Source organism: Symphalangus syndactylus, chromosome 8 (genome assembly GCF_028878055.3).
Source record: "Symphalangus syndactylus isolate Jambi chromosome 8, NHGRI_mSymSyn1-v2.1_pri, whole genome shotgun sequence".
Classification (NCBI taxonomy): domain Eukaryota; kingdom Metazoa; phylum Chordata; class Mammalia; order Primates; family Hylobatidae; genus Symphalangus; species Symphalangus syndactylus.
In genome coordinates this window covers 60902553-60929496 of record NC_072430.2, presented here as the reverse complement: position 1 = coordinate 60929496, position 26944 = coordinate 60902553, and the positions used below count along the sequence as shown (strand labels likewise).

The 26944-nt window shown below is 39.3% G+C and overlaps 1 protein-coding gene across 2 annotated transcripts in view; it reads left to right on the top strand.

The window, feature by feature from the left end:
• Positions 1-1396: 1396 nt before the first annotated feature.
• Positions 1397-26944, top strand: part of TMEM260 (transmembrane protein 260) — a 311795-nt gene continuing 286247 nt past the window's right edge. For both annotated transcript variants that reach the window (XM_063645547.1, XM_063645546.1), the window contains exon 1: positions 1397-1489. In XM_063645547.1, coding sequence (XP_063501617.1) covers positions 1480-1489 — 10 coding nt within the window. In that variant the 5' untranslated portion in view covers positions 1397-1479. The remainder of the gene's footprint in view (positions 1490-26944) is intronic.

The window sequence follows — 26944 nt, the reverse complement described above, 5'->3', positions numbered from 1 at the left end:
AGTAGAGATGGGGTTTTGCTTTGTTGGCCAGGCTGGTCTCAAACCCCTGACCTCAAGTGATCCACCCGCCTTGGCCTCCCAAAGTGCTGGGATTACAGGTGTAAGCCGCCGTGCCCAGCCCAGGTCTGAATTTCAGACAGATGATTCCAGGCTGGGGCTTGAATGAATGCCAAGGCCTTAACTGCAGGTTGCAATAAGTATGAGGTTCGGGTGGCCAACAGTCTAGCACCCAGTGGCAAGACTCATTACTGCCTTGAGGAATAACAGTCATTAAGACAAATGTAGGCCTGGGAGTCAGCATTGCTGGGTTGGCATTAATCTTGTTTGTTTGGAAATTTGTAATGCATTTTGGATACCCATACAACATCTCTGGGGCTTAATTTCTTTTTGAAGTTGAGAACTGGGGATAAATGAGGATTAATCATGTAACTTAGTGGTCAGGAAATTTACAATCCAGTAAAGGAATTAAAGTGCCCGAATCTTGTTATGAGCCACAGGGTCATAATGAACTGGGATGCAGGGTAATTTTTCTCAGGTATCTCCCAGTCTTATCTCTGCAGTACTTGTTTGAAGTTTTTGAAAAGCAGGGGACAGTGAAACTAAAAGGACAAGTCTACTTCTGGGGGTGTTCAGAAAGGCAAGGAGCCTTTTACACGTCAGGCCATCCAAGATTGAAGGCATGAGCTGCTTCGCTTGGATGCAGGTGAATGGGTGTATGTGTGAATGGGGCCTCTCCTCCAATTTGAGAAACAAGAGGTCAAATGAACAGGAACTGGTGAGTGAGGCTTCCACTGGGAAAGCAGCAAAAGTGCCGTTATCAGCCCTTGGCGAATCATTGTTTCGGCCCTTCAGGGTCCTAGGAATAAAAGCTCACATCACTGGGTTCATCTCAACTGACTTATTTAAATTTTAAAATAAAAATTTAAAAACGTGTTTATCTGGTTATTATAGAAGTAATAGCTTTACAAAATAAATTCATAAGAGACTGAAGTTTACGATATGAAAAACAAAGCTTCCTCCACCTTGTTCTATCCCTAGGCCCACTAGTGCTGCTGCCGAGGGCAGTTACTTAAAGACTCGATCTTTACCTCACGTCTGCCCAGCCCTGAGCTCCCTCTTTAAATATTCCAGATTCTGGTTCTTCAGGTGGTTTCCTCCATGTCTGCAAATATTAAGTGTATGCTGCTGGTATGCTTTGGCTGTGTGTCCCCATCCAAATCTCATCTGGAATTGTAATACCCACATGTTGAGGAAGGGACCTGTAATCCCCATGTGTCAAGGGGGAGAGATGATTGGATCATGGGGGCGGTTTCCCCCACGCTCTTCTTTTGATAGTGAGTTCTCACGAGATCTGATGGTTTTATAAGCGTCTGGCATTTCCCCTGCTTGCAGTTCTCTCTCCTGATACCATGTGAAGAAGATCCTTACTTCCTCTTCGCCTTCCACCATGATTGTGAGTTTCCTGAGGCCTTCCCAGCCATGCAGAACCGTGAGTCAGTTAAACCTCTTTCCTTTATAAATTACACAGTCTTGGGTATTTCTTTACAGCAGTGTGAAAACGTTCTAACAGCTGCTGACTCTTCCTCCTATGACAGATGAATTCTTAGTTCACTTACAGTACTCCCTTTCTCTCTCACAACACAGTTACATTGCTCTTGTAGAGTCCTCTCTCTGTTACTTTTTTCACTACAGATAATATGACTAAACTTCTTATTTTTAATCCTATTAGTGATAGGTAAATTATCTTGACTCCTCGCTTTATAATATGAAGATAGAGTGCAGTTGCAATATGTGTGCACTTAGCTCATACGTATTAGCTAACTTCATCTGGCCAGAAGAGGAAAGTGGGTATGAGGAAGAAGTGAGAGAGAAAATGGGGGCAGGAGGAAGACAGGCCGAGGGGGTGTGGGGGAGGCAGAACTCTTAAATAGTGTGAATGATGGTTTCAGCTGCACCTGCATTTTGCCCAATAAGTGAGCTGGGATGGGAGGTATGATCAGTGCTCATTTGGTCTCATTCACCACCACCACCCTGCCTCATATTTGTGAGTATCTCCCTCAAATTAGTACAGGTTGAGCATCCCTAATCTGAAAATCCAAAATCCAAAATGCTTCAAAAATCCAAAACTTTTTGAAAACGCTTATTAGTAGCATATAAATTCAGAGTCAGAGATGACGGTGATGCTATATACCAGATTTTCCACTTGGGTGGCTGAGATAGTGACACCTTTGCTTTCTGATGGTTCAACGTACACAAACGTTGTTTCATACACAAAATTATTTAAAATATATAAAATTAAATGTAAGCTATGTGTATAAGGGGTGTGTGTGTGTGTGTGTGTGTGTGTGTGTGTGTGTTTAGACTTGGGTCCCATCCGCAAGATAGCTTCATTATGTATAATATATGCAAATATTCCAAATTCCAAAAAAAATCAAAAATCTGAAACTCAAGTGTTCCCAAGCTTTTTGGATAAGGGACACTCAACCTATATCACCTGAAAACTTAAGCAAATTCTTGGGCCCCACCCCAGACCCTCTGAACCAGAAACTCTGGGGCGAGACCAGCAATCTGTGATTTAACAAGCCCTCCAGGTGATTCTGATGCAAGCTTAAGTCTGAGAACAACTGTTCTGAATTAAGAAATGTTATTTTTCATACAATATAACCCCAAAACCCAAGCTGATTATGTCCACTGATAACTGATTTCATTTGGTAGGGAGGAAACAGTAATCTTGGTGACACTGATATTTTGTTCTGAAGCCATAGTTGTCTTTCACACTTTCTCCATAGGTTCATTTTTAAAAAATGAAAACGAGTTAAGAGTATTTATAGTTGGCCTGGCACGGTGGCTCACACCTGTAATCCCAGCACTTTGGGAGGCTGAGGCGGGCGGATCACAAGGTCAGGAGATCGAGACCATCCTGGCTAACACGGTGAAACCCCGTCTGTACTAAAAATACAAAAAATTAGCTGGACGTGGAGGCAGGCGCCTGTGTTCCCAGCTACTTGGGAGGCCGAGGCAGGAGAATGGCGTGAACCCAGGAGGCGGAGCTGGCAGTGAGCCGAGATCACGCCACTACACTCCAGCCTGGGTGACAGAGCAAGACTCCATCTCAAAAAAAAAAAGTATTTACAGTTTATGTTATATGAATTTTTCCATTAGAGCCAAGAAGAAATGATTACATTTTTTTTTCTCTGACTCCAATGTCATGACTTAGAAGGAAAGTGATAAAATTGATTTTTCTTTCTTACAGTTCACCAGTTGGTCACCATCCATCATGTCATAGTAACCTTTGCTTCGTAATTGAACCACACCTTTCTTATAGGTGGCTATTGTCTTGTTTGAGAGTTTCCAATTGCCTTCTTTTTTAGTTGCTGGAAAAATAATCATATTCACTCATCATTGTATTTCTGTTATCTTCCAGCTTCTTCTTTGGGCTCTCTCTTGCTTGGAATCAATTTTATTTTTTCTGAAGCCCACTGACTTCCAGGTTACTTTCATTTGGGCCATAATTCGTATCACCTTCAATGTAGCCTAAAACCTTTAGATGCTTTCTTTCTTTTTTTTTTTTTTTCTTATCATCCCTATTCGTCCATTCTGTGCCCTTTTCACAGTCTAAGGGACTTCCAATTTCTTTATAATCATATATAGTTCATGGAATCCCTTCCTCCCCCCAATGCTAGTCCTCTCCCTCTAGAACCTTACCTGTTCTGGCTGCTCTCCAAAGCCACCTGCCCAGTTCTTATCCTGGAACTTCTCTGAGCTACTTTCCTGAATTGAAGCCGCTATTTTCTGGATCCTATATCTACCTTTTTCTTGCTTTACATCCTTGTGTACTGGAGCATATCCTTAAGTAACTCCCTGAAAAAAATGATGACACAAGAGAGGTATAGGAGGGTAAGTTTTCTGTATCTTTACGTGTCGGAAAATATCTTTGTTCTGTCCTCATGGTGAATTAAGAGTTTGACTACGTATAGCCTTATAGATTAAAAGCAAAATAAATTTATCTCAGACTTCTGAAAGAATTGCTCCATTGTCTATTAGTATTTAATGTTGTTGAAACTTACTTTTTCCATATTCTTTCCCACTACCCTTTAAGTTTAGGGTCTAGGCCAGGCCTGGTGGTTCACCCCTGTAATGCCAGCACTTTGAGAGGCCAAGGTGGGCGGGTCACTTGAGGTCAGGAGTTCAAGACCAGCCTGGCCAATGTGGTGAAACCCCATCTCTACTAAGAATACAAAAAATTAGCTAGGCATGGTGGCACATGCTTGTAGTCCCAGCTACTCAGGAGACTGAGGTGAGAGAATTGCTTGAACCTGGAGGTGGAGGTTGCAGTGAGCCAAGATAGTGCTATTGCACTCTAGCCTAGGTGACAGAGTGAGACTCTGTCTAAAAGAATTTTTTTTCAAAGAGTTTAGGGTCTAGTCACTCTCCTTAATGTTTTAAAATATTGCAATGATGTATTTCGGTGATCTCCCTCCTTCTCCCAGCCTTGACTGACCTCCACTTATCTGGCCTGATATTGAATAGGTTATTTTTGAAGATTTTGGTCTCTTTATTAGTTTCCTATTGTTGCTATAACAACCCCAAATTTAATGGCTTAAGATAACACACATTTATTATCCTGCAGCTGTGGAAGTCAAAAGTCCAAAATGAGTCAACAGGGCTCCATGTCTTCTTAAGGCTTTTTGGAAGAATCAATTTCCTTGCTGTTTCTGGCTTCTAGAGGCTGCCTGCGTTTCTTAGCTTGTGACCGTTTCCTCCACCTTCAAAGCCAGCAGCATAGCCTCTTCAAGTCTCTCTCTTACTGACTCTGTTATCACATTGCCTTTTCTCTCTGACCTTTCTACTTCCTTCTTATAGAGACCCTTGTGATTAGATTACCTGGATATTCCAGGGTAATATCCCCATCTCAAGATCCTTGCCTAATCTTCTAAATCCCTTTACCATGTAAGGTAAATTCCAGGGGTAAAGCTGTGAACTTTTTTGGGGAGCCATTATTCTGTCTAGCACAGTCTGTCCTTGGCCTCCTAAATTCATATCCAACCCACACGAGAAATACATACATCCCATCCTAATATCTTCAAAAGTCTCAACCCATTACAGCATCAAATCAAAGCCTAAAATCAAGTCTCATCAGCCTAAAAGCCCCTGAATTTCATCTAAGTCATCTAAATCAGGTACGAGTGAGACTCTGAGCATGACCCTTCTTGTGGTAAAGTTCATCTCCATCTGTGAACCTGTAAAACTCAAGAAACAAGTTATCTCTTCCCAAAATTAGTAGTGAGGCAAGTATAGAATAACAGTTATAGACATTCTCATTTAAAAGGGAAAAAGGGGAAGGAAGAAATTACTGGTCCAAGCAATTTCAAAATCCAACAGGGCAAACTCCATTAGGTTTCAAGGCCTGCACATAATCCTGTGGGGCTCCAGGTTCCACTTTCTGGACCCTCAGCTCCACCGTCTGAGTCATTCTTCCTTTTTCATAAAAGGGTAGTAGAGTTTGCAACTGAGTAGTTTAATCAGCCTATTCCCTGCCTGTAGAATCCTGAGAATCTGACAACCTTCTTGCATTTCATCCTCTTTCTGCCCTGTTTCAGTGTAATCTGGTAGTATTTCAGCTAGTATAAAATTCTCAAAAACCTTCAACTCAGGGAAATTTTTTTGCCTTAGTTTTTAAAACAATTATCACTCCTAATTTTTTTCCGTTGCATCATTCTTAAACTCTCATCCATAGTGTTGAAGTTCCTAGATTAACAACATCATGTTTTCATGTTTTCCCTCATATTTTACATTTCTTTGTATATTTACTGTGTTCTGTGTGATATCCTTCTAAACTTTCTAATACACTATTTTATTTTAGTAAGATATTCTTAATTTCTAAGAATATTTCTTATTCTATCATTGCTCCTTTTTCATAGCAGCATGTTCTTGTTTTATGGAGGCAGAATTCTCTCAACACTACAAAGCATACTAACTTGAATTTTCAGACTTTTTTCTGTATCTGATAGTATCTCTGTTTTCTTCAGAATAAATATTCTGCCTTTTACAAATCTTAATATTTCCTGTTAATCCATGTTCTTGGTTTTCCTCAAATGTCTAGTAATCTTTAACTGTTCACATTTATGTGTGAAGGGCAATGTTAGGATATAGGGATCCTCTGTTTATCTGTTCTCTGGCTTCTCATGCAAGTCACTGGGTTGACTCTGGCTTCCATGAAAGTGAAGAGATTGTATCAATGTATGGCCTTCTTTTAGGGGGCGTAAGTAGAGAACACCTCCACAATTGCCAAGATAAAGCATATTTACTCTTGTGTTAATGGTGTGGGAAGTTCTTCACTGTACTTCCCTCTAGGTAGCGCTTCCTTTCCTTTTCTTTCTCTGGAGTTCCCTCAAGATCTGCTCTGCTCCTTTCAGTGATCCCTTTCCAAGCAGAACTCCCATTCTATTTACTATTCTTTCCTGCAGGTCTTTATTTTGGCCAGGTAGGGAGGAGGAGGAGGACAGATGCCCAGAAGTAGAAAGAACATTCCCTGACTTGGCTCTCCTAGTTCAGAGCCTGCCAGGAGAATAACTCTCTTCCCTGCCAAGGCTTCTTTCTGTAAATATTCCAAATCTCTTTTCAGCAGCTCCAGTTTATCTAGCTACCTGATTCCTATTTTCTTTCCCCTCAGGAAATTCATCAAAAATCTCTGAGCTGCTAATGGCATGTGTCTTAGTTTGTCTAGGCTACTGTAACAGAATACCATGGACTAGGTAATTTATAAACAGAAATTTATTTCTCACAGTTCTAGATCCTGAGAAGTCCAAGGCACAAGCAGATTCAATGTGTGGTGAATAGATGTTTATCAAAGATGCTGCCTTCTGTGTCTTCCCATGGTGGAAGGAGGCAGAAAGGGTGAACAGCTCCCTCATGCCTGTTTTATAAGGTGACCAATCCCATTCATGAGGGGTCTGCCCTCATGACTTAATCACCTCATAAAGGCCCCAACTCTTAATACTATCACACTGGGGATTAAGTTTCAACCTATGAATTTTGGGGAGACCCATTCAGACCATGGCAACACTCTGACTGTTTTCAGTACTACCACAGCTTTTCTGTTAAATTTTGCTACCTCTTTGATAGAATTTTGTGAAAGAAAGCAGTAAATCTATATGCTCAATTTTCCATCTTGAATTGGGAGATGTCATCTAAACTCTTAATGATCTTGGGGCTTTTAACATCTTAGATTGGGGGGAACATAGTTACACTTCTGACTTCAGAATCTTAGAAATACTTCCTACTTGAGACCTGACTGTATGTAACTACTTATCAGGATAGGACCTTTCAGCCAGCTTCAATTGGAATAAGTATTTTTTCTCCCTTTTATTTATTTCTTCTTTATTTTTTGAGATAGGGTCTCACTCCATCACCTAGGCTGGAGTGCAGTGGTATGATCATCATGACTCACTGCTGTAGCCTCTACTCCTGGGCTCAGGTGATTCTCCCATCTCAGCCTCCCAAGTAGCTGGGACTACAGGTGTGCATTACCACATCGAGCTAATTTTTTATTTTGTGTAGAGATGGGCTTTCACCATATTGCCCAGGTTGGTCTCGAACTCTCGCGCTCAAGCAATCCACCTACGTTGGCCACCCAAAATGCTAGGATTACAGGTATGAGCTGCCATGCCCAGCCTTCTCCCTTTTCTTTTCTGCTTTAGGTAGATGGAAGGTAAATACTTCCTCTTGCCCTGGGAATGTTTGAAGATGAAGTCCTCTTTGCTGTCAAAGAAAAAAAAATCATGTTTTGTTTGTTTGCTTAACTGCTGAGAATTTATAAGAGATACATTTTGCCAGGTAACAGTATGTGGAGAGATAAAGATGGGATAAAACTTGGAATTGAGAAAAGCCTGGGGCAGATTGGGAGCAAAAGGAAATTAAGATGGCCTTGATACAGGGCCTTAGACATATAGGAATTAATGTTGAAAAAGTTGTTCAAGGAGGGAGAGATCCGGCTGCCCGAGGAGAACTGTGTGAGTAAGTTGCATTTAATGCACAAGGGATGCCATAGTTTCAGTAACATAACAACCATGTAAATGACCATATAAATATTGAGTGCTTACTATATTCCAGACACTGTGCTAAATGTTTTACCCAAATAATCTCATATAATCCTTACAGCAAGTCAATGAGGTAGGTGTCATGTGTGATATTGTCTATTGCCATGTAGTATTCAGTCACATCTCTTGCCATGCATATTCCTACATTGCTGGTGTTGGAAATCTATTATAAAAACTAGATTCCCTTAAAGCCGGGGTTCTGAATGCTACTTGTGAGAGGCAATGGGCCAAGATTTGGAAGATAAATGTGAGGTCGTGGCTACATCCTTGGTAGCAAGTAAGGTCAGAGGAATGTGAGTGTTTGCTACAGAGAATTCCACAGTATGGTGTTAGTTACCAGCTTTGTGGGAAGAAGAGGCAGCTGTGGCTGTAGCAACAGCAGCTTCAGGGCCTATGGAATTCAATAATGATGATATGCCATTGAAGTATATGGCCTATTGGTGGCTCCCCTGACTTGCACTGCTCCAGTCTTTCCAACAAGTTTTTAAACACTACTTCCCTGTGTTAAATCCCTTTCTGCTTAAAATACCTAGAATGCTTATTTAGCCTTAAACTTATGTGTACTATTACCACCTCCAATTTATAGATGAAGCAAATAAGGCTCAAAGAGAATAAGTACCATACCAAAAATGAACCAACTATTTAGTGGTGGAGCTGGATTTGAATCTAGGCTTATTAGATTTTAAGTCCAGTGCACTTAACCACTATGCTTTATTGTCTCTTGTTCTCCATCTAAAGTTGGCTCATGCAAATGTAGACTGGTTAGCCTTTAATATACAAGGGTACTTGTAAGACTGGTCCACCAGCCTTACCTATGTTTTTAGGATGAATGGGTCAGCACTATGGCCTATGGGTTTCGCTGGGGTTGAACTTTTGCCTTGAGCTCATTAACCAAGGCACTCTGAATGAGATAACACTAATCCCTCCAACAATTCTACCAGTTCTAATTTTCTGTAAATTTTTACAGCAAATTCAGTTAACTTTTTGTGATTCCCAGAACAGGTAACTGGGAGCCTGCAAATTGTTCTCAAAATGAAAATAATGGGAATATTCCTGATCCTGAAAACAGAAAACTTTACTATTTCCTACTCCTGTAACCCACCACCACTGATACTTTATTAAAATGTGAATAAAAGCAGAGTATCTCAGAGGCAAGCCAACGATGCAGAAGATATATTTTAAGAATTTTTGTTTTTCCATCTCAGGAACAGTTTGTTGTCATAAAGATATTTGTCATTTTAAGAGAAAGAACTTCTGAATAGTGGCAATTATACATTTGTTTGGTTCAAATAATAATAGCAGCTAGGTTATTCATCATAATTAAAAGGGATTTTAGTTTCATCAAATCAGCTCAGCTTCCTCCTGTGATTTCCCAGTCTTGTGGAGAGGAGAGAGTGCTGTGAGGATGTGCTAATGGACATTTCATTTTAGATGGAAATGCTTTGTTCCTGCAGTAATGCTCTCATGATTCTCTATGCATTTAGGCTGCTGATTCCTCAGAAAAGCCTAGGATTACCTAGCTTGTGCTCTTAAGCCACACGTCCATTGCTCTATGCACATACTGAAATCACAGACATTTCACTTCCAATTGCAAGGAGCAAGGTAAGCCCATTGTAATTGGGAAAAGCACTAAAGTCTGATATTACAGAAATCACTAGTGGGTATCATGGAGAGGACCTGAAGAGTTCTGGTTGTTATCTCCAAGCACTTACTATTTATCTAATCTGAACAAGCTGAGGATACTCAAGATCTAAATGAAAGAGGTTGGGGCTGGGGACATTATTTGGTGTCATATTAGGGACCTGTGTTGATTCATGCAAAAAGGGAGAGATTGAGGGGGTGAGGTTCATACAGGTGAGAGGGTTAGAACAATACACTTTAACCAGGCATTTCATAAAAAATCACAGGCCTACCCTAACTGTATCCAAGTATTGCTCCAATTGGGCTGAAAAAAAATTCTCTTTAATCAGAAAATCATTTGTGAGTATTAAATGCTCATAGTACTGCCAGGAATTTGTATGTGAAGCAACTGTACATACAGTCTTTGTAACCTTCCACTTTCCAGGGGTCCGGTGTATACAGTAAATTTATTCAAATAGGACCTGAGGGGGATATTAAATTTGTTATTTTTGCTTTAAAATGGTAATTTGTAATCAGAGTTTGGGGTCTCAGCATAATGATGGTACAGAGGTTCATTCTGAATTTAAGAAAAGCAAGATTCAGCTTTTCATGGCACTAAATTCTTTTTCCCTAAAAGGAGTTAATGGAAGCCTCAACTCAAGTACACTGCAGGGATACATTTTTTATCTTGTATTTCTGAACCATCATTTTTTTAGCAGCCTCATTCACTTACGTGAAACATAACTAAGAACCTGAAAAGCAACAGAAAACACCTCTTAGCAGCAAAATACTGTTCACAAAGTCCAGGTACTAAAGGTCATGCACTTTACCTACAAAAGAATCTTTTGGTGTTCAGCAGAGCCTCTTTACTCTTATTTTGCCCACAAATCAATGAGCTTGATTATCTGGTAATAAAACAGATTGGGAGCAGCAATTAGAAGGGATGACCAAGTAGCTACTGCAGAGGCAAGCTGAAACACAGGGAGTAGAACGAAAAACTGTAAAATATAGAAATAAGAATTCATATAATTTTTATGTGCCACAATGTATTCTACCTTTTAAGCGAATTGATTTAGGAAGTATAAGTGAAATTTTGTTACATGGATATATTACATAGGGGTGTTTATTCTGCTTTTGATTTTTCAACTGTTGATAAATGTAAAAGCTATCCTGAAGCTCATGAGCCATGCAAAATCAGGCAGTAGTTGGTTGTGACTTGTAGAGGGGCAGGCCATCTTTTGCTAACCCCTAGTCTAAAGCAAAAAATATTAGCAATGAATTGTATATTTGTAGCATATACACATTTTTAAAATATTGATAAATGAATTGTGGTATATCCATAAGATGAAATACTGCTGAACAATAGAAAAAATAAGCTGTTGATTTCATGCAACAACAGCAAAAAAGGATTCAAAGAACACAGTTAGCTGAGGTCATTTCATGGATTGGAAAATAGTCAACACCTTAAATACCTTGAATGAACTCCAAAGGCGTATATTACACCCTTGTATTACCATGTTCATAATGACAAGCCTCAGGTCAAGGAAGTGTTTGGTATTCTTCTTTTAAGATGCAGAGAAGAGAGAAGCACATTTCAGAAAGGTTACCATCCAGAAAAGCAAAACCTAAAACCAATAATTGTAAAGGTCAAATTGTGATTAATTTGGAATTCCTCATGTATCCAGATGAATTTATTTCACATGAGTGTCCAATAGTCAATGTTTTACTTTATAAGATTTTACCTGGGGGAGAGAAAAATTAAAAGGATTGTCATTTATTCATGGCTACAAGGTGTATATATATATATATATATATATATAGTCTATATATATATATATAGACTATATATATATATATACACACACAAACAAATATTACCAAATTTGTCAATGTATATATGTGCATATAGAAACATTATCATACTGTTTAAAGTGAGTACATGAGTATGTTTAAGAGACCATGCCAAAGCTTTCTGCAATCAGAAGGTTTCTAAAAAGTGTATGAAGTTTAAGAATAAGATACTGATGTCTGATTAGACTTTTAGTTTTGCCATTGCTTGATGATTTAGGGTGTTTGTCATAGCTTCCTCCCATTCATTAGAAAATTGTGTTTTCCTCACATACTATGTCTACGCTTCTTTAAATGCTCGAGACACAAGGTTTAGAAAATAAAGTGGATAGTTTCTGAAGCTTATCTTAACAATGAATATCTTAGACTTAAGGATCTGGGACTAAGATGTAGAGCAATCATTATAATAATAATAGCTAATGTTTAACAACTTGGCCATTTACAAAGCACTTTCACCCACGTGTTTCTTTTGGTTGGTATGGTCTTGATTTTTAAAAATATTTATAACAGGTAACTCTTCCTTTTTAAATGCCATTTTTTATTGAATACCGGCTTCTTTATCCTATGGCAGAATCTCATGATCTCTATTTGAGTCCACACAGTGTCATTTAACATATTCCTCTATCCCCCATAAGTTTGTAAACTAATATTTGCATCTGAAGACTTGATTAGATTCAGATTTAGTTTTTTAAAAGCTTACCTCATGGCGGGGCTATGAAATTTCCATTGAATCCCTTTAGAAGGCTCATAATATCTGGCTGTCTTTCCATTAATGCCTTTAAGATGGATTAGTCAAATCAGGTTGTCAAGTTGATCCATCCTTTATAAAATTCCCCATCAAAATTTTACCTAATGCTTTGAGCAGTCACTGATCATTGCCTAGAATAGACCCCTTGTTTCACTGGGTATTCCAAAGTGCTAATTGTCTAATTCCCCTATTCTTTATTCATTTATTAGCTAGAATTAGATAAGAAGAACTTATCCTTGTCAACTAGTTACCCTAAAATACATTCATCACAGGAAAGACAGGATAAATGTCTATCCCGTGCTTTTAACCGCTGTGGTATCCTGGAAAGATAATGCTTTCTCACAAGTATGATCTGATAGGGTGGACCTGGCATCAAAAGGGTCTAGCTAGTGAAGGTTCTTATCCTTAGGTCTCAGGAGACTATGCAGATTGAAGCAGGATTTCTGTTGGGAGATGGAAAGAGGAGTCGGGGCAAGCTATAGGGAGAGGAGTCTGGCAAAGTTTCTGCCCCAGCCCATGAGGCTGCCACAGGCACAGAACTGGAGTGTGATGGGGAAATAGAACAGAGGCCCTGGAATATGGAACAGGCACACTGGGTAAGGTTAAAAGCGGGAGGGGTAAGAACATCACTGGAAATGAGAGGGTCTAGGGTTTCCACCCAAGCAAGAGGAAGCTGAGCCAAAGTGTAGCTGGGCTCCTTAAAGGGGACAGGGAATGAATACTAGACAATGTGGGACTGAGCCCTGGAGGGAGTGTTCTGAAAAGTGTTCATGAAGGGCTGGGTTTGTATGACTGAAGAATCGTGCTGCACCACCGGGTCCGGAGGTGCTATGCCTTAGCTGGTTTGGCACCAGCCACCTCCGCATGAACCCCAACTGGAAACTCCACTTCCATGACAGAACAAAAAGGACTAGATTTCCAAAGAGACACAGCTAGAGGAAATGCAGCCAATACTAACTTTATATGGCCAAGGCATTCATCACTGGTTCAAACCGGTACCCAGTCAGTGAATCTGCCACCCTGATTTTGCCCATGTATGACCCTACTCCCAGCGCAATCACATAAATGCCCCCAAAACGTCGAGTTGGAGTATTTCTGGTTCTAGAGCTGTGTTATCTAGGCCAGAACAGCTAAGAGATGTAAATGCAGACTCTCCAGGGCCCCTGCCCATCCTCTCAGCACCTGACTCCTCTCACTTGGGGCTCCAGAGACCCATCCCTGCTATTATATTCAGGAATTGACTGTAAAAACCAAACCACTCTGACTGATTAAATTAAAATTTCTTGTCTTCCTGCTGCATTACTTACAAGAGAACCAAGAACTATTTTTAGACTTAAAAAATAGCAGTTTGCTGATGCATGCCATCCAATTTGTAACAGATTTCCAGAGATTAACACTTGCTAGGTTTCTGGCCACGTTTAATCACAAAAGTAATTCTCCATTCCATCAATACGCTCAGCTCAAGGGATAAAAATAGCACTGCAGTCTGGTTGGGTGCCTCTCGGCCATGGGGCTCTGCTTCCCCAGTTGCTGTTTTAATGTTGTTATGGAATTGCTGACCCGCTTTAGGGACATGTGTGTGCAACGCAGCACATGAGGGTGGCTGTTAGGCTCAGTGAGGCCCTCTGCATGCTAGAAAAGTGGTCTCTCCACTGAGCAAATGAAGAGAGTAATTGTGTCTGATTATCTGGCCAGATTTTATAACTGAGAAACTATATAGTACAATCCTAGATACTTGAGAGGCTGAGGCAGGAGAATCACTTGAATCCGGAAGGCAGAGGTCGCGGTGAGCCAAGATTGCGCCACTGCACTCCAGCATGGGTGACAGAGCAAGACTCTGTGTCAAAAAAAAAAAAAAATTACTTTAGATAAGAAGTATTAATATTTCAGTAAGTGAAAATTACTCCATGACAGCCATCCTGGCTGTGGCTCCTCTTCCTGTGAGGTGTCCACTAACCAACCTCTAAAGAAGGGAAGAAACTCCAGTAGGAATTGCATGTCAGCTTCTGCCCTGATTTGCTTTTGTTTCTCTGTATAACTCCAGTAGTGTAGATCTGCTGATATGGAGCTGTTGTGGCTCACAGGAAATAAATGTCACTAAATGCCGCTACAATCAGTTTACATTGGTCATCCTGTAAAGTTTTGTTTCTGGTCTCTAGAAATTACTGATATTCTTGGATCTCCACGTACCTGTGGTGGATTTTCAAGGCATGAAGAAAGTACCCCCAGCTGCCTCCAGAGAGAAAGCGTGGGGCTTCACCTCTCTATTTTGAGAGCTTTCAATCCTCTGTGCTGCTTTTGCAGTATGTTAAATGATGTCTCATTCATTGCTCATCATGTGTTATTCTGTGGGTGAACGTCTTAGTGGCAGAACTTCTTAATCTATCAGATACAGTCTTCCTTTCTCTGATAACCGCCACCCCAGGAAGACATAGAGGTCCCCTATGCTCACAACTAAGGTAAAAAATAACACACACACACACAAGCATTCTGGCCACTCCAAATGTAAGTAAATTTGAAGACCCTGGAAGAGTTATTGACTTTCCTCCTGACAGAGTCCTCCATAGCCCTTCCTGCCTCCTTGTCCTTCCAGGCCCTCTTTCCTGCCATATTCTTTATGAAGCTTAATAACTTAGAAAACACCAATCCCTTACTTTTCTTCTTGGGAAATGAATTTTCTTAAATGATCAATTATATGATGTCTTACATTGATGGACATGATTTTTCATAACATCATGTATTTTAGAATTAGGGAGGAAAAAACAAAGAATATCTAGTTCAGCATTTATCCAAAGTATAATCTGAAACACACTGAGCAGAGGGATGTTATAGAAAAAGCGTTCCACAGTCAAGCAAGTCTGGAGAACGTTAACTGAAATTCCCAAGTCACATTGGCTAAATTTCAAAGGCTTCTCTCAGACCCCCTTGTGGTAACAGGCTAGTCTAAATATGTTAAACCCATTGTTTTCAAATTCTTACTTAGGATAACTTTTCCAGATAATGTTTATTACATTTCTATAGAACATAATTCAGAAATGTCAATCCTATCTATTTTCCCCATTTTACAAATGAGAAAACAGGCTCAGAGATTCAAATGACTAAGATTAGTTTGTCAGTATTTGGAACCTGATAAAGTCTTACAAATTTAGATTTATGACTCCATTAAGCTATGACCCATGTGGTCCAGTCTCAGAGTCAAGGCACCCTGGAGTCCTGATAAGGAAGCAGCATCAAGGAAGGGGCCCCAGGTGGGGATTGTCAGCAACTGTTCCGAGAGGTGGCTAACCACAAACAACCCACTGACACATCCTGCTCCTGCACATAGGCCCAGCAGCACGACCCTGTAAAATTTCCCTCCAGCCCCTGCCTCTTGGCAGACAGTCCCTTCTCTGCCATGCTGCCTGTTGCTTCCTTGCAACATAGTTTCTCTCTAAGTAAACCTGCTTTCTTTTTTATTATTATTTTAAATTCTGGGATACATATGCACAATGTGCAGCTTTGTTTCACATAGGTATACATGTGCCATGGTTGTGTGCTGCACCCATAAACCCATCACCTACATAAGGTATTTCTCCTAATACTATCGCTCCCCTATGCCCACAGCCCCTGACAGGCCCTGGTGTGTGATGTTCTCCTCCCTGTGTCCATGTGTTCTCATTGTTCAGTTCCCACTTATGAGTGAGAACATGCGGTATTTGGTTTTCTGTTCCTGTGTTAGTTTGCTGAGAATGATGGTTTCCACCTTCATCCATGTCCCTGCAAAGGACATGAACTAATCCTTTTTTATGGCTGCATAGTATTCCAGGGTGTATATGTGCCACATTTTCTTTATTCAGTCTGTCACTGATGGGCATTTGGGTTGGTTCCAAGTCTTTACTATTGTGAATGGTGCTGCAGTAAACATACATGTGCATGTGTCTTTATAGTAGAATGATTTATATTCCTTTGGCTATATAACCAATAAATGGATTGCTGGGTCAAATGGTATTGCTGGTTCTAGATCCTTGAGGAATCACCACACTGTCTTCCACAAAGGTTGAACTAATTTACACTCCCACCAACAGTGTAAAAGTGTTCCCATTTCTGCACATCCTCTCCAGCATCTGTTGTTTCCTGACTTTTTAATGATCGCCATTCTAACTGGTGTGAGATGGTATCTCACTGTGGTTTTGGTTTGCATTTCTCTAATGACCAGTGATGATGAGCTTTTTTTCATACATTGGTTGGCCACATAAATGTTTTCTTGAGAATTGTCTGTTCATATCCTTTGCCCACTTTTTGATGGGGTTGTTTTTTCTTGTAAATTTGTTTAAGTTCCTTGTAGATTCTGGATATTAACCCTTTGTCAGATGGATAGATTGTAAAATTTTTCACCCATTCTGTAGGTTGCCTGTTCACTCTGATGATAGTTTCTTTTGCTGTGCAAAAGCTCTTTAGTTTAATTAGATGCCATTTGTCAATTTTGGCTTTAGTTGCCATTGCTTTTGGTGTTTTAGTCATGAAGCCTTTGCCCATGCCTATGTCCTGAATGGTATTGCCTAGGTTTTCTTCTAGGGTTTTTATGGTTTTAGGTCTTACGTTTAAGTATTTAGTCCATCTTAAGTTAATTTTTGTAAAAGGTGTAAAGAGGGGGTCTAGTTTCAGTTTTCTACATATGGCTAGCCAGTTTTCCCAACACCATTTATTAAATAGGGAATCCTTTCCCATTACTTGTTTTTATCAGGTTTGTAAAAGATCAAATGGTTGCAGATGTGTGGTGTTATTTCTGAGGCCTCTGTTCTGTTCCATGGTCTATATATCTGTTTTGGTACCAGTACCATGCTGTTTTGGTTACTGTAGCCTTGTAGTATAGTTTGAAGTCAGGTAGCATGATGCTTCCAGCTTTGTTCTTTTGGCTTAGGATTGTCTTGGCTATCCGGGCTCTTTATTTGGTTCCGTATGAAATTTAAGGTAGTTTTTTCTAATTCTGTGAAGAAAGTCAAAGGCAGCTTGATGGGGGTAGCATTGAATCTATGAATTACTTTGAGCAGTATGGCCATTTTCGCGATATTGAGTCTTCCTGTCCATGAGCATGGAATGTTTTCCATTTGTTTGTGTGCTCTGTTATTTCCTTGAGCAGTGGTTTGTAGTTCTCCTTGAAGAGGTCCTTCATATCCCTTGTAAGTTGTATTCCTAGGTATTTTATTCTCTTTGTAGCAATTGTGAATGGGAGTTCACTCATGATTTGGCTGTTTGTCTGTTATTGGTGTATAAGAATGCTTGTGATTTTTGCACATTGATTTTGTATCCTGAGACTTTGCTGAAGTTGCTTGTCAGCTCAAGGAGATTTTGGGCTGAGATGATGGGGTTTTCTAAATATGCAATCATATTATCTGCAAACAGAGACAATTTGACTTCCCCTCTTCCTATTTGAATACACTTTATTTCTTTCTCTTGCCTGATTTCCCTGGCCAGAATTTCCAATACTGTGTTGAATAGGACTGGTGAGAGAGGGCATCCTTGTCCTGTGCTGGTTTTCAAAAGGAATGCTTCTAGGTTTTGCCCATTCAGTATGATATTGGCTGTGGGTTTGTCATAAGTAGCTATTATTATTTTGAGACAAGTTCCATCAATACCTAGCTTATTGAATGTTTTTAGCATGAAGGGGTGTTGAATTTTATTGAAGGCCTTTTCTGCATCTATTGAGATAATCATGTGGTTTTTGTGATTGGTTCTGTTTATGTGATGGATTACATTTACTGATTTTGTGTATGTTGAACCAGCTTTCCATCCCAGGAGTGAAGTTGACTTGATCATGTTGGATAAGCTTTTTTATGTGCTGCTGGATTTGGTTTGCCAGTACTGTATTGAGAATTTTCACATCAATGTTCATCAGGGATATTGGCCTAAAATTTTTAGTTTTTGTTTTGTCTGTTCCAGATTTTGGTATCAGAATGATGCTGGCCTCATAAAATGAGTTGGGGAGGAGTCCCTCTTTTTCTCTTGTTTGGAATAGTTTCAGAAGGAATGGTACCAGCTCCTCTTTGTACCTCTGGTAGAATTTGTCTGTGAGTCCGTCTGGTCCTGGGCTTTTTTTGGTTGGCAGGGTATTAATTTCTGCCTCAATTTCAGAACTTATTATTGGTCTATTCAGGGATTCAACTTCATCCTGATTTAGTCTTGGGAGGGTGTGTGTGTCCAGGAATTTATCCATTTCTTCTAGATTTTCTAGTATATTTTCATAGAGGTGTTTATAGTATTCTCTGATGGTAGTTTGTATTTCTGTGGGATCAGTGGTGATATCCCCTTTATCATTTTTTATTGCATCTATTTGATTCTTCTCTCTCTTCTTCTTTATTAGTTTTGCTAGAGGTCTATCTATTTTGTTAATCTTTCCAAAAAACAGCTCCTGGATTCATTGATTTTTTTGTAGGATTTCTCATGTCTCTATCTCCTTCAGTTCTGCTCTGATCTTTGTTATTTCTTGTTTTCTGCTAGCTTTTGAATTTGTTTGCTCTTGCTTCTCTAGTTCTTTTAATTGTGATGTTAGGGTGTTGATTTTAGATCTTTCCCATTTTCTCCTGTAGGCATTTAGTGCTATCAATTTCCCTCTAAAAAAATGCTTTAACTGTGTCCCAGAGATTCTGGTATGTTGTATCTTTGTTCTCATTGGTTTCAAAGAACTTATTTATTTCTGCCTTAATTTCATTGTTTACCCGGTAGTCATTCAAGAGCAGGTTGTTCAGTTTCCATGTAATTGTGAGGTTTTGGGTGAGTTTCTTAATCCTGAGTTCTAATTTGATTGCACTGTGGTCTGACAGACTGTTTGTGTTATGATTTCCGTTTTTTTTTGTTTGTTTGTTTTTGTTTTTGTTTTGCATTTGCTAATGAGTGTTTTACTTCCAATTATGTGATCAATTTTAGAATAAGTGTGATGTGGTGCTGAGAAGAATGTATATTCTCTTGATTTGGGGTGGAGAGTTCTGCAGATGTCTATTAGGTCCACTTGGTCCAGAGCTAAGTTCAAGTCCTGAATATCCTTGTTAATTTTCTGTCTTATTGATCTAATATTGACAGTGGGGTGTTAGTCCCCCACTATTATTGTGTTGGAGTCTAAGTCTCTTTGTAGGTCTCTAAGAACTTGCTTTATGAATCTGGGTGCTCCTGTATTGTGTGCATATATATTTAGGATAGTTAGCTCTTCTTGTTGAATTGATCTCTTTACCATTATGTAATGCCCTTCTTTGTCTTTTTGGATCTTTGTTGGTTTAAAGCCTGTTTTATCAGAGACTAGGGTTGCAACCCCTGCCTTTTTTTTTTTTGCTTTCCATTTGCTTGGTAAATATTTCTCCATCCCTTTATTTTGAGCCTATGTGTGTCTTTGCATGTGAGATGGGTCTCCTGAATACAGCACACTGATGGGTTTTGACTCTTTATGCAATTTGCCAGTGTGTGTCTTTTAATTGGGGCATTGAGTCCATTTACATTTAAGGTTAACATTGTTATGTGTGGATTTGATCCTGTCATTATGATGCTAGCTGGTTATTTTGCCCATTAGTTGATGCAGTTTCTTCATAGTGCTGATGGTCTTTACAATTTGGTATGTTTTTGCAGTGGCTGGTACCGGTTTTCCCTTTTCATATTTAGTGCTTCCTTCAGGAGCTCTTGTAAGGCAGGCGTGGTTGTGACAAAAATCTCTCAGCATTTGCTTTTCTGTAAAGGATTTTATTTCTCCTTTTATGAAGCTTAGTGTGGCTGGATATGAAATTCTGTGTTGAAAATTCTCTAAGAATGTTGAATATTGGCCCCCACTCTGTCCTGGATTGTAGTGTTTCTGAAGAGAGATCCACTGTTAGTCTGATGGGATTCCCTTTTTGGGTAATCCGACCTTTCTATCTGGCTGCCCTTAACATTTTTTCCTTCATTTCTACCTTGTTGAATCTGATGATTATGTGTCTTGGGGTTGCTCTTCTCGAGGAGTATCTTTGTGGTGTTCTCTGTATTTCCTGAATTTGAATGTTGGCCTGTCTTGCTAGGTTGGGGAAGTTCTCCTGGATAATATGCTAAAGAGTGTCTTCCAACTTGGTTCCATTCTCCCTGTCACTTTCAGGTACCAATCAAACATAGATTTGGTCTTTTCACAGAGTCTCATATTTCGTCAAGGCTTTGTTTGTTCCTTTTCATTCTTTTTTCTCTAATCTTGTCTCATGCTTTATTTCATTAAGTTGATCTTCAGTCTCTGATATCCTTTCTTCCACTTGATTGATTCAGCTATTGATACTTGTGTATGCTTCATGACATTCTTGTGCTGTGTTTTTCAGCTCCATCAGGTCATTTATGTTCTTCTCTAAACCGGTTATTCTAGTTATCAATTCCTCTAACCTTTTTTCAAGGTTCTTAGCTTCCTTGCATTGTGTTAGAACATGCTCCTTTAGCTCAGAGCAGTTATTACCCACCTTCTGAAGCCCACTTCTTTCAATTCATCAAACTCATTCTCTGTCCAGTTTTGTTCCTTTGCTGGCAAGGAGTTGTGACCCTTTGGAGGAGAAGAGGCATTCTGGTTTTTGGAATTCTCAGCCTTTTGCGCTGGTTTTTCCTCATCTTCGTGGGTTTATCTACCTTTGGCCTTTGGTGTTGGTGACCTTGAGATGGGTTTTTTGTGTGGACATCCTTTTTGTTGATGTTGATGCTATTCCTTTCTGTTTGTTAATTTTCCTTCTAACACTCAAGCGTCTCTGCTGAAAAACCTGCTTTCTTTAACTCACTACTGTCTTGGTAAATTCTTTTACTGCCCACAATGCTGGCCCCCGTCAGTTGCAACCTATGACAGGCACATTTAAGGAAGCCCTGCCCAAGAAAAATTTGTATTGTTTCCTTGAATCTCTTAAAGGAAATCAAAGAGGACTTGAAGCAACAACCTTAAGTACCCTTTCATTACTTTCCATCTGTCGGTTACCCAAGGCCTCACTGGAAAAACTGAAACCAAAACATTACCTTTATCTCAGCCCATGAAGCTTTCACTGTCTCCCCTCTTGTTCAGCTCTTCACTTGTGTGTAGTCCCTACACATCTTTCCAGAGGCCCTTACAATGCTCCTTCTGTCTCTCTAATCTATTTCTGATACAACATCTATTTTTGATCCAACATCAAAAGTGCCAGAAGAACTTGTCTGGCAGAGATAAACTCTCCTCAAGGGAGGGAATGGAGACAGGAAAATTGAAATGGCAGTGGCAGGCATCTTTTAAAAAGATCAGAGAAGATGGGAAGTCAAGGACCACTCTCATCATAATAAATTGTATCTTATCACACATGTGTTTCTTGGTGAAGCATCCACTATGAGAAGGGAATGAAACAATTCCCCTGATTCTTCATTCCTTGGTTTATTTTTTTGTGTTGCATCAATAATTATTTTTCTTTTGAAGATGTATTCATATTCGTTTGTATCCACCATTAAATTTATTTCATAATTTAAAATATTTATCTATTTTATTTCTCTTCACTGACAATGTACAGTTGAAGCATAGGTTCAAGGTATTTCTAATGTTTATTTTATGTTTTCTAAAAATCTGCCATCTGATAAAAGAAAAACTTCAGCAGAATTAAATGTAAAGGAGTTTAATTGAGCAATGAATGATTTGTGAATCAGGCAGCCCCCAGAATCACAGTAGATTCACAGACTCCTGCACAGCCACGTGGTGGAAGAGAGTTGTAGACAAAAAAGGGAAGTGACATACAGAAATTGGAAGTGAGGTACAGAACAGCTGGATTGGTTACAGCTCAGTGTATGCCTTATTTGAACACAGTTTGAACACTCAGCAGTGTACGACTGGTTGAAGTACAGCTGCTGGGATTGGCCAAGACTTAGCTATTGTTACAGGTGCATACCACTAGGTTAGGTTCTCAATTTTGTCTGCTTATTTAGCCAGGTTACAGTTCATCCACAAGGACTCAAATATACAAGTACAGAGTCCTTCTCAGGCCATATTTAGTTTGCTTTAACACATCTAATATGAAAGAAAAGTGTTCTGATGAAAGCAATCTTCAAGTTCCTGAGATAAACACTTCCTGAGACCAGGCACAGGGCTCTGTAGACGTTTTGAGTCAGTGATCTTTGTTAACTCCTTCTGTTCAGACCTCATGGTTTGCTTATTTGACCATTCATTATGTATTTGGGAAAATCATGCTTGTTGTAGAATTTCATCTTTCTTCAGAGGAGGGATAACTTCTAACCTTTGAACCTCTTGAAATTTGAAACCTAGAAAGCAGAATCTCAAATCATGAACTTGAAACAAACCCAAGATTGTCTTGTGGAGCACCTGGGTGGGAAGGGAAGGAAACAAGAGGGGCTGAAAAGTAACAATAAGGTATTTATAAAACAAAGAGAGATACAGAAAAGTCTGCTACTTCTCACTGGAGACCTTCCTTACTCTTCTTCTGAGACCTGACTTGCCTAAGTATAGTAAGAGTAAAATTTGAAATTGCTTCAAATTGTTTATTTTAGGAATACAGGTTGTTGCCTAAAGATATCTTAGAAATAATTTCTCCTTTATGGGTGAGTAAGGTGTTTATTCCAGGTAGGAGTGTAGAACAAAAAACGCTTAAGTGATTTCACACTTTTTAAATTTAAGATTCTACTTGCAGACGTGGTAACTAAATGTAATGTGGTATCCTGGAAGGAATCTTAGACTAGAAAAAGGGCATTAGATGAAAACTACAGACATTTGAAGCAAGTGTGGACTTTAGTTAATAATAATGTATCAATATTGGCTCATTAGTTTATTTTGTGCTAATAATGTAAGATATTAACCATGGGTGAAACTGGGTGTGTGAGGTATAGGGGAACTCCCTGTACTATCTTAACAACCTTTCTGTAAACCTAATATTAAAGTTAAAAGTTGATTTTAAACAATTCTCCTGTAGCAGATTGGGATTTGCAGGCAGCTCTTTGGAACTAGTAAAAGGTCAACACATGACTGTTAAGAGTCATGTCCCAAAAGCTCCCCATTCCTGATGTAAAGAGAGGTCCAGATCTGAACTCCATGAAGCAAACCCTTGCCTGTGTAAGGTTACTAGAGGACAAGAAGTGACATGGTGCTCAGTGTTCTCCTGAAACAAGGCCTGAAAACATCAGGAAGAATTGTGTGTAGATTCCTCAGGTTCCAAATCATTTTGATAAGGAGCTGAGGCTGGCTCGCCTGGTCCCTGCTTCCCTGCCTCCCAACCTTCCTTCCTTCTTTGTTATGTATCTTTTAACCCTGTATGTTATCAAGGCAGCTGTCCCTGCTCCTTTACAACAGATCCCACAGGGATAGAAATAATGAGGAGACCCCTCTGGTCTGTACCCTTTGAGGAATGGCCCTGGCTCTCAGATTCCATACCTGGTACTTCCATTTACCTCCCAGCCAACGGCTCATCAGGAGTGGCAGTCATTTTATGGTAATGTACCATTTTGAGGTGGAAATGTCAAAGATGTCACTGCTTCTGACAACTTACAGAGGCAAAAGTTGACAGAATACTTATTCAGCTCAGGCCCTGAATGCGCTGTGCACTGCAATCTTCTGTTACCAAAGCTCATTTACCCACACATTTCTATTTCAGGGCTACCTCAGGGAGACAAAAACTATAAGGACAAAGACGACAACTTCTGGGTGAGAGCAGCAAATTTCAGTCTTCTCTGGAACATTATCTGTGCTGAGTACTAGCACTAGGCTATTTGCATGTGGTTTTAAAGGTCTTCTTTCAGAGCACTGGGCTTTTAAATTAGCTAGATTTTCCCAACCTCTGCATAGCTGGCATATGATAGGAGCATTAGAGAACGCAGTTCTGAATCTTTTTGATTAATTCCTACCTTTTCCCACCACTCCTGCTGTATCCCTGTGATGTGACTACCTAATGACTTTTTTGTTTTATATTTTAGCTCTTTCTTCTTTTTTTTCTTCAGCTTTTCAGTTCAGGGGTATATGTGCAGGATATGCAGGCTTGTTACATAGGTAAACATGTACCACGGTGGTTTGCTGCACAGATAATCCCATCACCTAGGTATTAAGCCCAGCATCCATTAGCTATTTCCCTGATGCTCTCCCTCCTGCCAGCAACAGGACTCAAGTGTGTGTTGTTCCCTCTCATGTATCCATGTCTTCTCATCATTCAGCTCCCACTTATAAGTGAGAACATGCCATGTTTGGTTTTCTGTTCCTGCATTAGTTTGTGAGGATAATGGCTTCCAGCTCCATCCATGTCCCTGAAAAAGACATGATCTCATTCCTTTTTATGGCTGCATAATATTCCATGGTATATATGTACCACATTTTCTTTATCCAGTCTATCACTGATGGGCATTTGAGTTGATTCCTTGTCCTTGCTATCATGAATAGTGCTTTAATGAACATACACATGCATGTATCTTTATAATAGAATGACTTATATTCCTTTGGATGTATACTCAATGATGGGATTGCTGGGTCAAATGGTGTTTCTACCTCTAGGTCTTTGAGGAATTGCCACACTGTCTTCCACAATGGTTGAACTAATTTTCATTCCCACCATCAGTGTAAAAGTGTTTCTTTTTCTCCATAACTTCCCCAGCATCTGTTGTTTCTTGACTTTTAATGCCATTCTGACTGGCATGAGATGGTATCTCATTATGATTTTGGTTTGCATTTCTCTAATGATCAGTGATGTTGAGGTTTTTTTCATGTTTGTCAGCCTCATGTATGTCTTCTTTTGAGAAGTGTCTGTTCGTGTCCTTTGCCCACTTTTTAATGGGGTTGTTCGTTTTTTTCTTGTAAATTTAAGTTCCCTGTAGACTCTGGATATTAGCCCTTTGTCAGATGGATAGATTGCAAAAATTTTCTCCTATTCTGTAGGTTGTCTGTTCACTCTGATGATAGTTTAGTTTGCTGTGCAGAAGCACTTTAGTTTAATTAGACTTCATTTGTCAATTTTTGCTTTCATTGCAATTGCTTTTGGCATTTTTGTCATGAAATATTTGCCCATGCCTATGTCCTGAATGGTATTGCCTAGATTTTCTTCTACGGTTTTTATAGTTTTGGGTTTTATATTTAAGTCTTTAATCTATCTTGAGTTAATTATTGTATATGGTGTAAGGAAGGGGTCCAGTTTCAATTTTCTGCATTTGGCTAGACAGTTCTCCCAGCATCACTTATGACGTAGGGAATATTTTCCCCATTGCTTGTTTTTATCAGGTTTGTTGGACATCCAATGGTTGTAGTAGGTATGTGGTCTTATTTCTGAGTTATTTATTCTCTTCCATTGGTCTGTGTTTCTGTTGTTGTACCAGTACCATGCTGTTTTGGTTACTCTAGCCTTGTAGTAGTTTGAAGTCAGGTAGCATGATGCTTCCAGCTTTGTTCTTTTTGCTTAGGATTGTCTTGGCTATTCAGGCTTTTCTTGGTTCCATATGAATTTCTAAATAGTTTTTTTTTCTAATTCTGTGAAGACTGTCAGGGTTAATTTAATGGGAAAGCATTGAATCTATAAATTACTTTGGGCAGTATGGCCATTTTCACAATACTGATTCTTCCTACCTGTGAGCATGGAATGTTTTTCCATTTGTTTATGTCCTCTCTGATTTCTTTGAGCAGTGGTTTGTAGTTCTGCTTGAAGAAGTCTTTCACTTCCCTTGTTATCTGTATTCCTAGGTATTTTATTATTATTGTAACAATTGTGAATGGGAATTCATTCATGATTTGGCCCTCTGCTCACCAATGTTGGTGTATAGGAATGTTAGTGATTTTTGCATAATGATTTTGTATCCTGAGATGTTGCTGAAGTTGATTATCAGCTTAAGAAGCTTTTGGGCTGAGACAGTGTGGTTTTCTAGATACAGGATCATGTTATCTACAAACAGTCTCATGTCCTTTCTTCCTATTTGAATACCCTTTATTTCTTTCTCTTGCCTGATTGGCCTGGCCAGAACTTCTAATACTATGTTGAACAGGAGTGATGAGAAGAGGGTATCCTTGTCTTGTGCCGATTTTTCAAGGGGAAATGCTTCCAGTGGGTTTGTCATAAATGGCTCTTATTATTTTGAGGTATGTTCCTTCTATACATAATTTATTGAGAGTTTTTAACATGAAGTGATGTTGAATTTTATTGAAGGTCTTTTCTGTATCTATTGAGATAATTATGCATTTTTTGTCTTTAGTTCTATTTATGTGATAAATCAAATTAACTGATTTGCACATGTTGAACCAACCTTGCATCCTGGAGGTGAGGCCAATTTGATTGTGGTGGATAAGCTTTTTTTTTTTTTTTTTTTTGTCAGTTTGCCGGTATTTTATTGAGAATTTTTGTATCAATGTTCATCCAGGGATATTGACCTGAAGTTTTCTTTTCTTGTTATATCTCTTCCAGGTTTTGGTATCAGGATGATGCTGGCCTCATAGAATGAGTTAGGGAAGTCTCTCCTTTCCAATTTTCTGGAATAGTTTTAGTAGAAATGGTATCAGCTTTTCTTTGTATCTTTGGTAGAATTCTGCTATGAATCTGTCTGGTCCTGGGCCTTTTTGTTGTTTTGTTTTGTTTCATTTTTTGGTTGGCAAACTATTTATTACTGCCTCAATTTCAGAATTCATTATTGGTCTATTCAGGAATTCAGTTTATTCCTGGTTCCATCTCAGGAGGGTATA